General features: G+C 46.8%; 1 protein-coding gene across 6 annotated transcripts in view; it reads right to left on the minus strand.

Annotated features, from left to right (window-relative positions):
* Positions 1-14637, minus strand: part of ASAP1 (ArfGAP with SH3 domain, ankyrin repeat and PH domain 1) — a 1537410-nt gene that overhangs the window by 224557 nt on the left and 1298216 nt on the right. For 5 of the 6 annotated variants that reach the window (XM_069220757.1, XM_069220758.1, XM_069220755.1 and 2 more), the window contains one exon: positions 13201-13371. The exons of the other annotated variant lie outside the window; for it this stretch is intronic. In XM_069220757.1, coding sequence (XP_069076858.1) covers positions 13201-13371 — 171 coding nt within the window. The remainder of the gene's footprint in view (positions 1-13200; positions 13372-14637) is intronic. 6 annotated transcript variants of the gene reach the window in all.

The raw sequence follows: 14637 nt of genomic DNA on the forward strand, positions 1-14637 counted from the left end.
CGCCATAGTCTGAAGGTGGGAGACGACTTTCTGGGGCGAGTCCGCCTTCAACAGCCAGTCGTCGAGGTAGGGGAAGACTGAGACCCCTAACCTGCGCAGATGAGCTGCTACAACCGCCATCACTTTTGTGAACACCCGAGGGGCGCTGGCAAGGCCGAAGGGGAGCACGGTAAACTGAAAGTGCTTGTGACCTACCAAGAATCGTAGGTAACGTCTGTGGGCAGGCAGGATGGGGATGTGGAAGTCCAATGCTACCATCCAGTCTCCTGGGTCGAAGGCAGACAGAACTTAAGCCAGGGTGAGCATTCTGAATTTCTCCTTCTTGAGGAAGTAGTTTAGGTCCCGAAGGTCTAGGATAGGACGTAAGCCCTTGTCCCTTTTTTGGTATCAGAAAGTAGCGGGAATAACAACCACAACCTATTTCTGGCACAGATACCTTTTCTATAGCTCCCTTGGCCAAGAGAGCTGCGACTTCTTGGCGGAGAAGTGCCAAATGATCCTCTGGAAGGTGAGTGAAGGATGGTCGCATGGGTGGTGGAGCAGAGTCGAAAGGGAGGGAGTAGCCCTTTCGAACGATCTTCAAAACTCACCTGTCCGTGGTGATGTTTTCCCAGTGGGGGAGGTGATGACAAATCCTGCCACCAACTGGAGGGGAGTGTGGGGATGGACTAGGAGGGTTTGGAGGCTGCAGCGGAGGCAGAGGTGGACTGGGCAGACCTCTTGTTCCCTGTCCCACGGCCACGTGAGATTCCACCACCCCGGCCATGCAGAGGCTGAACACGCGGTACGGTGGCTGGGTGGAGGACGCGACAGGGAGCGGACTGTGGTGGGCGAGGGGCAGAGGAAAGACCGAGGGACTGAGCCGTAGCCCGGGAATCCTGGAATCTCTCCAAGACGAGTCCGTTTTGCCTCTGAAGAGACGGGAGCCATTAAAGGGCATGTCCATGAGTGACTGTTGGACATCCCCAGAAAAAACACAAGTACGTAATCAGGCGTGGCGTCGTAAGGCCACCGTCGTAGCAACCGATCTACCCAGAGAGTTGATCGTGTCCAGCCCACAACGGATAGTGAACTTTGTCACATCACTCCCCTAGTTCACAGCTTGGGAGACAATAGCACGGGCCTCCTCCGGTATCTGCGGCAGGACTTGCGCAACCGTATCTCACAAAGAGTGGGTATAGCGGCCCAAAAGGCATGCGGTGTTCACAGACAGCAGCGCAAGACTGGAGGAAGAAAACAACTTCTTGCCAAACTGTTCCAGTCTTTTGGATTCCCTATCCGGGGGTGCGGAAGGGAATGCACATGAAGAAGAGGAAGCCTGTATAACAAGACTCTCAAGCGTGGGGTGTTGGAACAGGAATTTAAGAGTCGTTCGGAGTGGGCCGATGGTGGCGTGCAATAGTCCTATTCACAGGAGCCCCTACGTTGGGTTTGGACCATGTACCCAAACGGACATCGGTGAGGGCCTCATTAAATGGCAAAAGGGGTTCTGAAGTAGATGCCCCAGGCTGAAGCACCTCCGTCAGGAGATTAGACCTGAACTCAACAGTGGGAAGCTCGAGACCAAGGACCTCAGCTGCCCTACTGACCACCACAGCATAAGTTGCTCCCTCCACCGTAGCCACCGTAGAAGGAGACAGCATGCCAGTGTCAGGAGAAGTATACAGACTACGGCGTTGCCCAATTCCTGAGGCCAGTCTATAGAAGGATCATCCTGGTATTCATAATGGTCCAGGGACCCCGCCAATCCCTCCCCATATTCGTACCCATGAGAAAAAGGGTCCGAAATCGACCTGTGGCCAAAAGGCCCCATCGAAGTCGAAGGCGGCGTCAGCCGACGCCGCTCCGAGTCATCGGGGATAAGAATTGGGTCGACATCGATAATGGGCACTACTGACGTCGGGAGCGTCAATGATCGACCCGGCACCGGGGAAGGTCTCAAGGGTGCGACCGGCGCTGGTGCGGATCCGCGCACGGATCCGGAGGTGACCTCGGTGGCAGAAGCTGAAGCCGCCGGCGCGGAACCCGAAGACCCCTCAGCCGAACCCCTTGGGCCCGAAGGCGCCGTATCGTGGTCGGACCACCCAAATATGAGGCGAATGGCATCATAAAACTCTTTAAGTTGGGCGGGGGTCGCTCTGGCTTCGGGAAACTCGGGGAAGCACGGAGCCAACCCAGACACAGGCTCTGAGGACAGAGGCCTTGTACATGGACGCTCTATCTACCTCGCGTCGGCCTAGCGACGGGGTGAAGTCGGGGAGCGATGGGACTTCTTCGACATCTTCTTCTTCTTACCTGGACCCGAGGATTTGGAAGAAGACAAGTGGTGATGACTCAGCGACTGATCTCGAGACCTTCCTCTCAAGCGAGATCGGGACCCACACAGTCGAGTGCCGGGCCGCCATAAGCTTTAGGGACCGCTCCCTCAAAGCCTTCAGGTGCATGTCCCGGTACTCGGAGCACGATTTCGGGTCGTGGTCACGCTCGAGACACCACAGACAGACCCGATGAGGATCCGTCACTGACACTGTACGATGACAGTCCTCTCATGGCTTGAACCCGGTCTTCGGGGACATCCTCGACACACCAAAGTTTCACAGAAAAACTCGACAAAGCGGTCGAATTGGGCCAGAAAATAGCCAGGGTAGCTCTTCTCCGGATCAGCGCGTGACGCGGAAAGAAAAGAACGGACGTCACTGCGCGAGGGCGACGTCTATGTACTACTCCCAATGGCAACCACGACGCCAACAACGCCCACGGAGTCGACAGACTCCACCTGCTGATGCGCAAGCGTACTGCTCAAAGAAAAATCTCCGGATCCAGTCTGACGCCTGGGGGAAATTCTAAAATAAGGAATCTGCAACTAGAAGTCTCTATCAGATATAAGGTTTACATTGCATCACGGTCATTGAACTCTTGACACTATAAGTCAATCCTAAGCTAGACCCTTCAGCCCAAGGGCAGGGTACATGGTTCTCAGTGTTAGGGCACCCCTGCCCGAGCAGGAGTGGCCCTAGAAACCCCAGACTACATTTTCTGGGCTTTGTAAGTGTGGGGAAGACATCTAAACTTATGTAGTGGACACTGGTCAACACGAGTTGCTCAATTACATAATGGCTTTACCAAACCTCGTCATGTTTGGTAACAAACATGTTGGAATCATGCAACTACATTGATTCCGCGCTGTTAAGTGGCGCCTGTTGACTCTGTGTCCGTCATTGGCATCGTGGTCGTCGGATAGGATGTTGTGGGTCCTATATAGGCACCACCCGGGTGCGCTGACGCCAGTTTCTTTTCACAACTTTCCCGGACAGAAGTGCAGAGCCACGAAGAACCCTGACCACGGTGTGCCAGAACTAGGGCCCTGAAAGGAAAGCCCCTGTCCCTAGAAAAGTTTGCAGAACGGGGATGATGGGTAGGTTGGTAAGGAATCAGCAACTTAAATATGTTTATACCAGATAATTGTTACCGAAGGTAAGTAACTTGTCCATTTGATAAAGACTTCTAGTTGCAGATTCCTTACCTTAGAATAGATACCCAAGCAATTCCATCCCCGGAAGGGAGTCTGCGAACCAAGATCATACTAGGAAGTCTTGCAGGACCAAATGGACAAAGCACCTGTCCCTTTGGACCTGACTGTCCACAGTAGTGTTTGGTGAACGTGTCCAGTGATGCCCACGTTGCTGCCTGGCAGATGTCCAGGACTGGAACTCCGAGCGCTAACGCAGTGGTTGCAGCTGTTGATGGTTCTCTTCGGCACTGCCCGACTTTTCTAAGCACCCACATTACCCACAAAGAGTTGATCACCACCCAAAACTCTTTACTACAATCAAGATAAAATGACAACACTCTCCTCTTCCTTAGAAAAATGTGGGGCGCGTAAAAATTAGACAAGGTGATGGACTGGCCTACGTGAAAGGGAGTGACCACTTTAGGTAAAAAAGAAAATCTGGTACGAAGAACCACCTTGTCAGGATGGTTGGAAATGAAAGGTGGCTTCGAAGAAAGGGCCTGCAGCTCACTCACTCTGGAAGCAGAAGTGATGGCGACCAGGAAAGCTGTCTTTAGAGTAAGAAGCCAAAGTGGACAGTTATGAAGTGGCTCGACAGGAACACAAATCAAGAAAGTAAGAACCAAGTTCAAATCCCACTGGGGCATTATGAATGGAGAAGGAGGAAACATATGGGTATGACCCTTCAGAAATCTACCAACAATAGGAGATTTAAACAAAGAGGGTTGGTCAGGTAATCTCAGGAAAGCAGAGATGGCAGACAAATAACCCTTGAGGGTGTGCAGAGCCCTGCTGGGCTAGAGAAAGAACAAACAAAAGGACCTCAGAAAGAGGGGCAAAGAGAGTCAACAGACTTGTTAGTGCACCATGCCACAAATTGGTTCCAATGGCAGACGTATACCGTTTTGGTGGAGGGACGCCTGTCTGCCAAGATAATGTTATAGACTACGGGCAGAAGGTCAAAAGCTGTTGAATGCCACCGCTCAGTCCCCATGCAAAAAGTTGTAGACTGGAGAGGTTTGGGTGGAGAACTGTTCCCTGCTGTTGTGACAGAAGATCTTCCTGAAGGGGCAGTCTGATTTAAGGATCGATGGCCATGCTCAAGAGCTCAGGATACCAGACTCTTCGTGCCCAGTCTGGAGCCACAAGAATTACTTGGGCCCGGTCGTTCTTGATCTTCTTGAGAACTCTGGGCAGAAGTGGTATTAGCAGAAAGGCAGAAAAGAGGCCTGAGTTTCACTCAAGACAAAAAGAATCACCAAGCGAGTGTCGCCTTGGAAACTCCAATACACAAAACAGCTTACATTGCGCGTTCTTTGCAGAGGCGAACAGAACTAGCCAAGCCTCTCCACACTGCTGAAAGAGACCTTGGACAGATGGAGACACCACTCATGATCGACTAGGTAATGACAGCCGAGTTTGTCTCCTCTGGTGTTCAGAGAGCCCGCCAGATGTTGAACCACCAGGGATATGCCCTGAAGTTCCAGCCATGTCCAGAAGCACAGAGCCTCCTAACAAAGAGTCCATGACCCCAACCCATCTTGTTGAAATTCCACATGGCAGTGGTGTTGTCTGTGAACACCTGCACCACTTTTCCTTTGAGAGAGGGAAGGAATGCTCTCAATGCTAGCCTGATCGCCTTGAGGTTCAAAAGACTGGTATGGGGCCAGAGATCAGATGCATCTGATCTCCGCCTCTCCCATGTGGCCGCCCCATCCCAGGAGTGATGCTTTTGTCACTACTGTCAGATCTGGTCGGGGAAGGGGGAGGGATCTGTCTCTGACCCCTATTACATTTCAAAAGCCACCACCGCAGATCTTGTGCAGTTCCCTCTGAGATCTGAACCATGTTGGAGAGAATCCCCTGATGCTGCTTCTACCGGAGGAATTTCAGGACCCACTGCAGAGCCTGCATATGCCATCTGGCTTGTGTCACCAGCAGGATTCAGGAGGCTATGAGGACCAGCGGCCTCAGACTCATTCACACTGAAATCCAGGATAGAGGCTGAAACATGAGTATTCTTAGCCTGCATTTTCTTGACTATCCGCTCGGGAGAGGAGGGTAGTCCCGAAACTGCACTGTGTCCAGAACTTCTCCAATGAAAGGGAGCATCTGAAAGGGAGTGTGACTTTGGCACATTTATAGTGAACCCCAGCGAATGCAGGAGGGTCCGCCGTAGTCTGGAGGTGGGAGACGACAGCCTAGGGCGAGCCTGCCTTCAACAGCCAGTTGTCCTGACCTGAGCAGATGAGCTGCGACCACCACCATGATTTTGGTGACTACCCGAGGGGCACTGGTAAGGTCAAAGGGAAGCACCGTAAACGGAAAATGCTCGTGGCCTATCGTGAACCGCAAGGCAGGCAGGACAGGAATATGGAAATATGCATCCTGCAAGTACAACGCTACCATCCAGTCTCTTGGGTCCAGGGCAGAGAGGACCTGAGTGAGCAATTTGTATTCTCCTTTCTGAGGAAGAGATTAAGGGACTGGAGGTCTAGGATAGGGCAGAGGCCCGTGTCCTTTTTGGGCACCAGGAAGTAGCGGGAATAACAACCACAACCTACTTCTGGCCCAGGGACCCCTTCTATGGCTCCCTTGGTGAAGAGAGCCATAACCTTTTTGCAGAGAAGTGTCAGGTGATCCTCCGTCATTTGATGTTGGCATGGTGGAATGGATGGAGGGATAGTCTTGAAGGGGGGGGAGAGTGTCCTTCAGACAATTTGTAAGAGCCACCTGTCTGATGTGATGGATTCCCAGCGGGACAGGTGATGGCAAATTCTGCCTCTGACTGGCCCCTGATGTGGAAGCGTCAGACTAGGGAGGTTTGGAGGCTGAAGCTGGAGGGGTGGAGGACTAGGCCATGAGACCGTTGAATCCCACATCCCTGGCTGCACAGAGGCTGGGCAGCTTGCGCAGCACAATGGTTGGAGAGAAAGGGACGTGGTTGGGCACCCCTTCCATAGTCACAAAAGGGGCAAAAAGCATACTGAGGGGGCGGAGGTGCAGCTATGAGGCCCAAGGACCAAGACATAGCCCTGGACTCCTTAAAGAGCTTGACCGCCATGTCTGCTTTGTCTCTGAAGAGATGGGTGCCATTGAAAGGCATGTCAGCAAGCGCACCTTTGACATCCCCTGAAAAGCCAGATGTCCTCAGCAAAGCATGGCACCTCAAGGCCACCATCGATGCAACTGTCAGTGAAATGGTCTTATCCATTCCACATCGTATTGTGAACTTAGTTATGTCTCTCCCATCAGAAACATCTTGCGAGAGAATGGCCCAGGCCTCCTCCGGGACCTGTGGCAGCACCTGTGCAACCGTGTACCATAAAGTATGGGAGTAAAAGCCCAAAAGGCATGTGGTGTTCATGAGCCACTATGCCACACTGGAGTAAGAGAACATTTTCTTCTCAAGCTGGTGTAGTCTTTTGGATTCCCTATCTGGAGGTGCACCTGGTGATGTAGAGGCCTGGATAATCAAGCTCTCAGGGGTGGGGTGTTGAGTCAGGAATACTGGGTCATAAGGCACAGGCCTATGGTGGCGGGCAAGTGTCCTATTAACAGGAGCCCCTGTGCTGGGTTTGGACCAAGTCCCCAGCAGGACATCAGTAAGGGCATCATTGAAGGGCAAAAGGGGTTCCTGAAGAAAAAGCCCCAGTCTGAGCTGGGTGAGAAAGCATGCCAGCATCAGGGGAAGTGACTAGGCCACTGGGATCACCCAGACCTTGAGCTCAGTCCATCAGGTCAGTAAGCTGTTATTCTGAAGGGTCCAGCGAACCATCCATACTCTCACCGTACCCATACACGTTCAAGAATATGGGCCAGGATCCAACCTAGAAAGCAAGGTCCCCGAAGTCAGAATAGAGTCGAGTGATGCTGGTCCGGCTCTGTGTCGGAGTTGGCAAGAAGTATAGGATTGATGTCGACTGCAGGCCTGGGCGTCGTCAGGAGCGTCAACGTCTGCACAGTCACCAGGGAAGGTCACGGTGGCACGATTGACACAGGTGCGGATCCCGTAACAGATCCCTGGGTGCCCTCTGGAGTTGAGGCCATAACTGCCGGCGCAGAACCCAAGGGGGCCCCTTCTGAATCAGCAGGCCCTAAGGTACTCCAGCAGGGTCAGACTGCCCAAAGATGAGATGCATGGCCTCATAGATCTTGCGGTCCAGCCAGAAAATGACTTTGGGGTAGCTCTTCTTCAGATAAGTATTTAGGCTGGCGCAGAAAGAAAAGAAATGTCAGCGTGTCGGGGTGGTGCCGATAAATGACCCGCGCCATCATATCCGGCGACCACAACACCAACAACAAACGTGGAATACACCAATGTCACCTAACAGTGCACAGGGGTACTGCTTGAAGAAAAATCTAGAGAGATCAAGAGTGACACCTGGGGTAAATTTAAAAGTAAGGAACCTGTTAATAAAAGTCTCTATCAGATTACCTAGGATCAAGTGAAAGTCATAACAATGAGGAGTGAGTGGGGACTGCAGTGGGCAGGGATCACAACGGACAGTGTGGAATGGATCTGCTGTTGCTGCTAGTGGCACCTTCTAGATCTAGCTCTGCCTTGAAAGGAGTGACGTTTGAAAAAACAGACTCTCCAGTGATTGGTGGCAGGACAAAACGTTTGAGTTTTTCAGAGCAGACCTATGGTGTCTGACTATCTGTATCTGGACTGCTGGGTCCTAAAGGGGAATCCCTCCCATGCAGCCATTTTAGGGTCTGGTGAAGCCTCATTAAAAGAAAAGGAAGCAATCTGCAGAAATTGTGAAGGATTGAAAAAAACTTACATTAGAATGTTAGACTACACTTCAACAGAAAGCAAAGTCAATTTCAAGACCTCCACAGACTTCCAAACAAATATATTAAAAATGAAACCTCTTCCTATGCAGGGACATGGGGGTAAAAAATGTACTCTTCTGGCTAACAGCATGTTGTAAGTGCAAGTAAATGCCAGCATGAGTACTGGAAAGTGGCTGGAGCTGATGAACCGTTGAGTTCTCGTAGTTTGTGAAACCATAATTATTATCCCTCCATCGCTGACAATATGGTTCATCCTCTACCCCACAGATGCTTTTCCTTACTCCCACTCTGAAGGCGGCGTTACCGTCAAGTGTGAAACTGAAAAAGGGCCTGACTGAATTGGGTGCTCTAGTTGGTCTTGACTTCGATTTAGCATCAGGGATAAAGCACTTGTAGGCCTGGCATCGGGGTTGAGGACCAAGGAATCGCCCACAGGAATAGGTCTCCCAGCCCCAGAAAAAAGCAGTCAAAGAGTTGCAGAGTCATCTTGAGAATAGCAAGCTAGGGAGAGGACCTCGGCCTCTGTGGCAACGAGGTAAGGACTACAAGCTACAGAAGCAGTTTTGTGACACTTGACCGTGGCAGAAAGGTAGCCACCATTTAGAAAATCAACTGAAAGAGAACAAAATAGTGCAAATTAAATCAGATACAGCAAGAGTGTTTTACGTGCAAAACCCATAAACATCAGAGGTAATAATTTGTTCCAAAACCAGATTTAGGCACACAGCACATTAAAAGCTGATACACAAGTGACAGATCTTCAATGTTTGCAATGAGGTAAGCATGTTAGTAGAAGTGATGGTGCTATGATAATCCAAGAACACAGGACTGTGCTAATTTAAGAATACTGGTCTCTACAACCCCCCTTTTCACTTGTTCCTCCAACATGTTTGTTTCTTAGACATCTGCTAGCAGACGTTCTACTCTTAGACAGCCTAAAAAATTATTCAACTGTATGAGCAGCAAAAACACCATATATCTATCCCCTTGGGTTATTTTTGCTGAGGCTTCCTAGAAGCTTAAACCCAAATACTGGGGTTCAATGCTTACTTCCATCCTTCATGCGACAAAAAGAAACAGTTGTGCAATATGTTTAGTTTAATCTAAAGTGAGCGGCAAGACCAGATGTCACTAGAGAGCAGGTGAACTATGGCTGAACAGGTGAAAGGGGACAGAGGAAGACATGTGGAAGCCCAGCTAAGACCATGCATTGCTTTTACTAAACTTTATTTTGGTTTGCTGACCACCCTCTTCTGACTTCCACTGTCTCCACAAGCTTCGTAACTTCCCACCTCACTGTGCTCTGCAGAACTAATACCACTGACTAAGGAGATTTTCACCGCAAAGGAAAAAACAAGTAATGAAACTCGAGCTTCTTGATTAGAAAAGAAAAGAAAAAACAACAAGCTTTGGCAAAGCTATTAGATCGAGCCTGGGCAAGCTGGTATGATGGTTATTATTTACTACACTGATATGCTACAAGCATAAAACGGAAAGGAAAAAAGCATACTTAAATAAACTAAAAATCAGATTTTATTTTATTGAAACAAACAGGTGCTTCTTAACAGGCAGGTGTGCTTCGAACAGGTATAGAAAAAGTTTTTTTTCCTTGCATCACAGAAAAATATGACTCTTATTGGCACAAAATAAGGGCAATATTGAATTACTGCAACCTGAAGACAAAGTTTGAACACACAAGAATGACAAAACAATTAAAGTACAAAGAATTGGAACAAAAAAGAATTGGTAAAGTAATGGCAAACTAGCCTTATGACTGAAAGTGCACTACTTTTTAGATGGATATGAACACGTAACAAGAAAAAATGCTGTTACAAGGCAATGGCTGAAGTGGGGTGGCCCAATGATGTGGTGGGCAGTAAGAACATGTGTATGACAAATGAACAGACCAATGGATGAAGAGGATGAACACAAATCCCCGCTCTTAATGTATTTAAGTAAGCATCTTTCATCTATTCATTTTTATTACATAAGGTTTATAACAACTAACGCTGTCTCAATGCTAGATTTAAAAGGCAAACAGGGGGAACTGCAGGACTTACGTCCAAATGTGTTTAATGTGTGAATTGGAAAAGAGAAAGTACAGCATACACCTGAATCCATTCTCTGCTATGTTCTTTTTTGGTCCTCTGTGCTCTGGTGCAAAGATGCAATTAAAAGCAGTTGTACTCTGATTTGTTTGAGGGACCACAGCCACTTCTCCCTTCAAACCAACTGCTTGGATCATTGTTGAATAATGAACAAATGAATTAATGAATAAGAGCTTGTAGCACAAAGCTAAACAAAAGGCATTCCAGAGCTGAGGAAAAAGTGTTTCTGGAGAGGAGATCCAAAGAAAGTTGTCTGCCAGGTCTTAAGATGTTTGTGGAAAAGGGAGTGATTGTATTGAGATATTACAGGTAGAGGAAACACATTCCATGATTTGTCTGTGAGGTAGGAAAAAGATCTTCTTCTCAGCAGACAATATTTGATGGTACGAACTTTGAGCAAATATTTGGTCTCCAATATAAGACTGCAAGGAGATTTATAGAAAATATTTCATGCGAGGTTTTGTGTACAAAGCTGAGAGCTTTAAGATTGCATTAAGGATCTGGAGCCGGTAAAGATAAGATAGATAGGGTTTCACCAACGTGTGTTTGGGTATGTCTAGAAACAGCCTCGCAATAGCATTTGGAATGATCTTAAGTGGGTGGAAGATAATGCGGGGGCAGCTAACAAGAAAGGATTACAGTAACAAATTCTAGATTAAATGAGAGCTTGAACAATGCTTGTTTTTCTAGAGTCAGGCGGAAGAACAGGAAAAAGAATTCACAGATCGTGTAGGTTAGAGAAAGAAAGAAGCAGTAGTTTTGAAATCTAGAGAGAGAACGTGACAGTGGTGCCAAAGAGGACGCTAAGATTCCTGGCTGAATTGACTGGAGGTGAGGGAGAGCCTAATAAGAGTTGTCATGAGTCAGAAGGCAAGATTTTCTATTGTTTCCTGAAGATAACGATTACGGTTTATTGGAATTAAACCCAAGGCAGTTAGTGTGCATCTGTGCTGCAACCACCTTCATATGATTTAGGAAGTTGAATTTGGCTTCTGAGGAATTGTTTGAAATAGTAAGGAAAATCTGAGCACCATCAGAAAAAATATCATTACGGATGCAAGGGAACACATGTAACTATTAAAAAGAGTGGTGCTAAGGGATGAATTTTGGGGGACCCCTCACTCCAGTGAGACAGAGACTTCTCTCTGTTAGACAGGAAGGGGAATATCCATTGCAGGACCGTACCCCAGAACCTATGACGTGGTATTTTGTGCAAATCCATACCAAATGCTGCAAGAGAGATCAAGCAGCATAAGAAATGATTTGCACCCTTAGTTGAGGATTAGTTTAAGGTGGTCAGTGATAGTGAGGGGGGCTGATTCAGTGTGGTGTCCAATCTGCAGCCAGACTGTGAAGGGTCTAAAAGATTATGCATTTTAATAAATTTAGTAATTTGAGTGCTGAACATTCTCTCCACAACCTTGAAGGGTAGTGGAAGTAAGAAGATGGACTTATAGGTTAACAGAATGGACGGGTATGAATAAAGAGGGCCTCTTCAAAATAGAAGTTATGATAGCCCGTGGTAGCCCTGCCCATGGGAACAGTTGCAGATTCCAGGAACAGACTGCAGAGAGATTTAAGTGCTGGTACTATAGTGTCTAACGTCTGCAAGGCGGGCAAGAGTGCATAGATCGAGTGGGGAGTCTGACTGATTAGTAGTGACATTTCAGAGACTTGAATCTCTCAGGTTGGTTTGAGCTGTTTAAAGTAAGTAATAAGTGGTATTCGCAGAATGTCAACACCAGGGTTCAACACACATAATTACAAAAACCATTGCTTGTAGTTAGTCAATTTGTTGGCTAAGTAAGAACCATCTATTTTCCACGTGTCTATGGATTTGTCTAGGATGCACATTCAGAATTGTACTTACACACACACAAAGGCACGATTATATAATTGGAGATGTTTTAAGATTAAAACCTGCTATTTTATAATCCCTATTGTTATGCCTGTCCAATAAAATTATCCATTGGGGTAGGATCTTTTTCTTTTCAGATCATCTGTATTCCTGCATTGTCAGTGACAGAAAATAAGGCAGGCCATTTTAATGTCTGACTCGAATTATCAATGTTCTATATTCAATATTCCAAATGTGAAAAGGAATCCCTTTCAAACAGTTCTCTTTTTCTGTTATCTTATGGTACTTTCAGTCATATCCCAGAGAACAACGGCGTGCCATATGTAATTTTTTACAGCAATACGCATAAAAAAACAGAGCTCCACCTTTTATCTGCTAGCACCTTCAATGTTTCTTTGTGCTTTAGTGTTCTGGCAGCCTTTCTGCGTTCAGAGCAGGAAATTTAACAAAAAGCAGGCCTCTTGTGTCTCTTGTGCTATTGCTGATTCTTATTTGACTAAGTATTGGCTATAATTCCTCCTAATAGGAGCATATGACTCTTAAATGAAATCTTCTACATCCTGATTTTATTCTTCTCATTGATTAATTAAAATATACAAACGGATATGTAAAAAGCACAGCTATTAAGAGGAAAATGGGTCATCTAAATGCATATTATTTGAAAATTACGCAGAAGCTTTGTGGACGTCTGCATGGTGATGAACTAATGAAGTTTTCTTTGGGAAACAATTTTGTCATGATTGAAAATAGTACTTGTTGTCAAAAAGGTACATACAGACAACATAATTGAACAAATTATATATATTTTTAAATAAATGCACGCACAGCAATACCACCAGAAATAAGAAGAAAATAACTTCAGGAGGAGAAGAAGAAACACACACCAACCCTTACAGTTTCTTTGTTCAAGGTTTCAAACTCACCCCATGGAACTGAGTCCTTACTCTGGGGACCATGAGGTAGCGGGCTTGGTGGGTCGGAGAGGGTTCTTTTGTGTCCTGGGGGTGGGGGAGGAGGTCTCTTCTTTGAAAGTGTGGAGCTGCCACTAGGGGTTTGAATGCTTAAGGGGAGGGTTGAAGGTGGGCCAGTTGGAGCTAGAAAAGCATAAACAAATATCTTACAAAAACAGAAAGAGTAAACCAAAATCTCAATTGAACACGTTGTTGTTTTAAGTGCACTCATATTTAAGCGCAAAACCAATAGCAAAAGGAAACCAAATTTAAGATCATCTTAAACAATGATCACCAAAACACGCAACTTTATATAATGGCAAATCATTTATAATGTACATAAATATGGACATAACAGAATGAAAAAAACACCAACTAACTCAATATTTAATCCCCCTCTAAACAAGGGAACCAGGGAATCGCCTTATCAAAACATTACATACATAAACGTATACATTAGTAACAAGACCGAGAGTGCCTACGGTTTCATATCTCATTTGAGTGAAATCAAATCGAATAAATGTCACCCTGGAAATTATGCACCTAGGACAGAGTAATCTAGGTGAATGGTGGCTCAGAACTCCGTGGAGACAAAGCAGGAGCGTGACAACTAATGCATATCAGATACAGGCACAGTGCATATGGGAAGGGAAAGAGTTCCAGTGCACAGTTGCTAAAAGAGAGAAAGCTGAAAATACACACACTGGGGGCGAGGGGCAGCAAGAATTCGCAATTAGAGAGCAGAACGTAAAGAACATAAGATTACAACGGAACTAAAATAAGGAGCAGGCTAAGGCACAAAGGCACCTTGAAGTGTTGAAGAGAAAATTTAAACAGAAGAAAGGGTGAAATGAAAGTCAACGAAAAGCAGCAATAGAAGAGGCAGCAGACTTAGGAGATAAGTAGAAGAGGAGATGGCTAGCAGAATGATAAACTGAGAAGATAAGAAACAAGAAGTAAACTTGGAGGAACTGCAGGCTAAGCAGGATATGGTAAGGGTAAAAAAAGAAAAATAGAGTTGTCTAACTACTTCTTAAGTGGAACAGAACTTATCAATTTTGGAAAGAATAAAGTAGCACGAACAGAGGTTTCACAGTAGAAGATGAATCAGGGTCACCAGGGCAAGAAGAAACGCAAGATAAGTAGAAAAAAGCAGCAATGAATTGGTGAGAAAGCATGGTGCTCAGATGTAGTAAACAGAAATGCCTAGCGTAAAAGAGAACCAGAATCGTAAGAGGAGTGGAGCAAGCATTGAGATGCACGATCAGGATCGGCCTTGCACAAGCACTACAAGCAATGGAAAGGGCAGGTGTTAGCCAAGGATGTGGCGGCTTATGAGAGGTGCCAAGGGCAGTTCAGCAAGCACAGTCTATGGTGCAAGACATGGTATTAGAAGGTAGGGAAGAAACT

This window comes from Pleurodeles waltl, chromosome 2_2, assembly GCF_031143425.1.
Source record: "Pleurodeles waltl isolate 20211129_DDA chromosome 2_2, aPleWal1.hap1.20221129, whole genome shotgun sequence".
In the NCBI taxonomy this organism is placed as follows: domain Eukaryota; kingdom Metazoa; phylum Chordata; class Amphibia; order Caudata; family Salamandridae; genus Pleurodeles; species Pleurodeles waltl.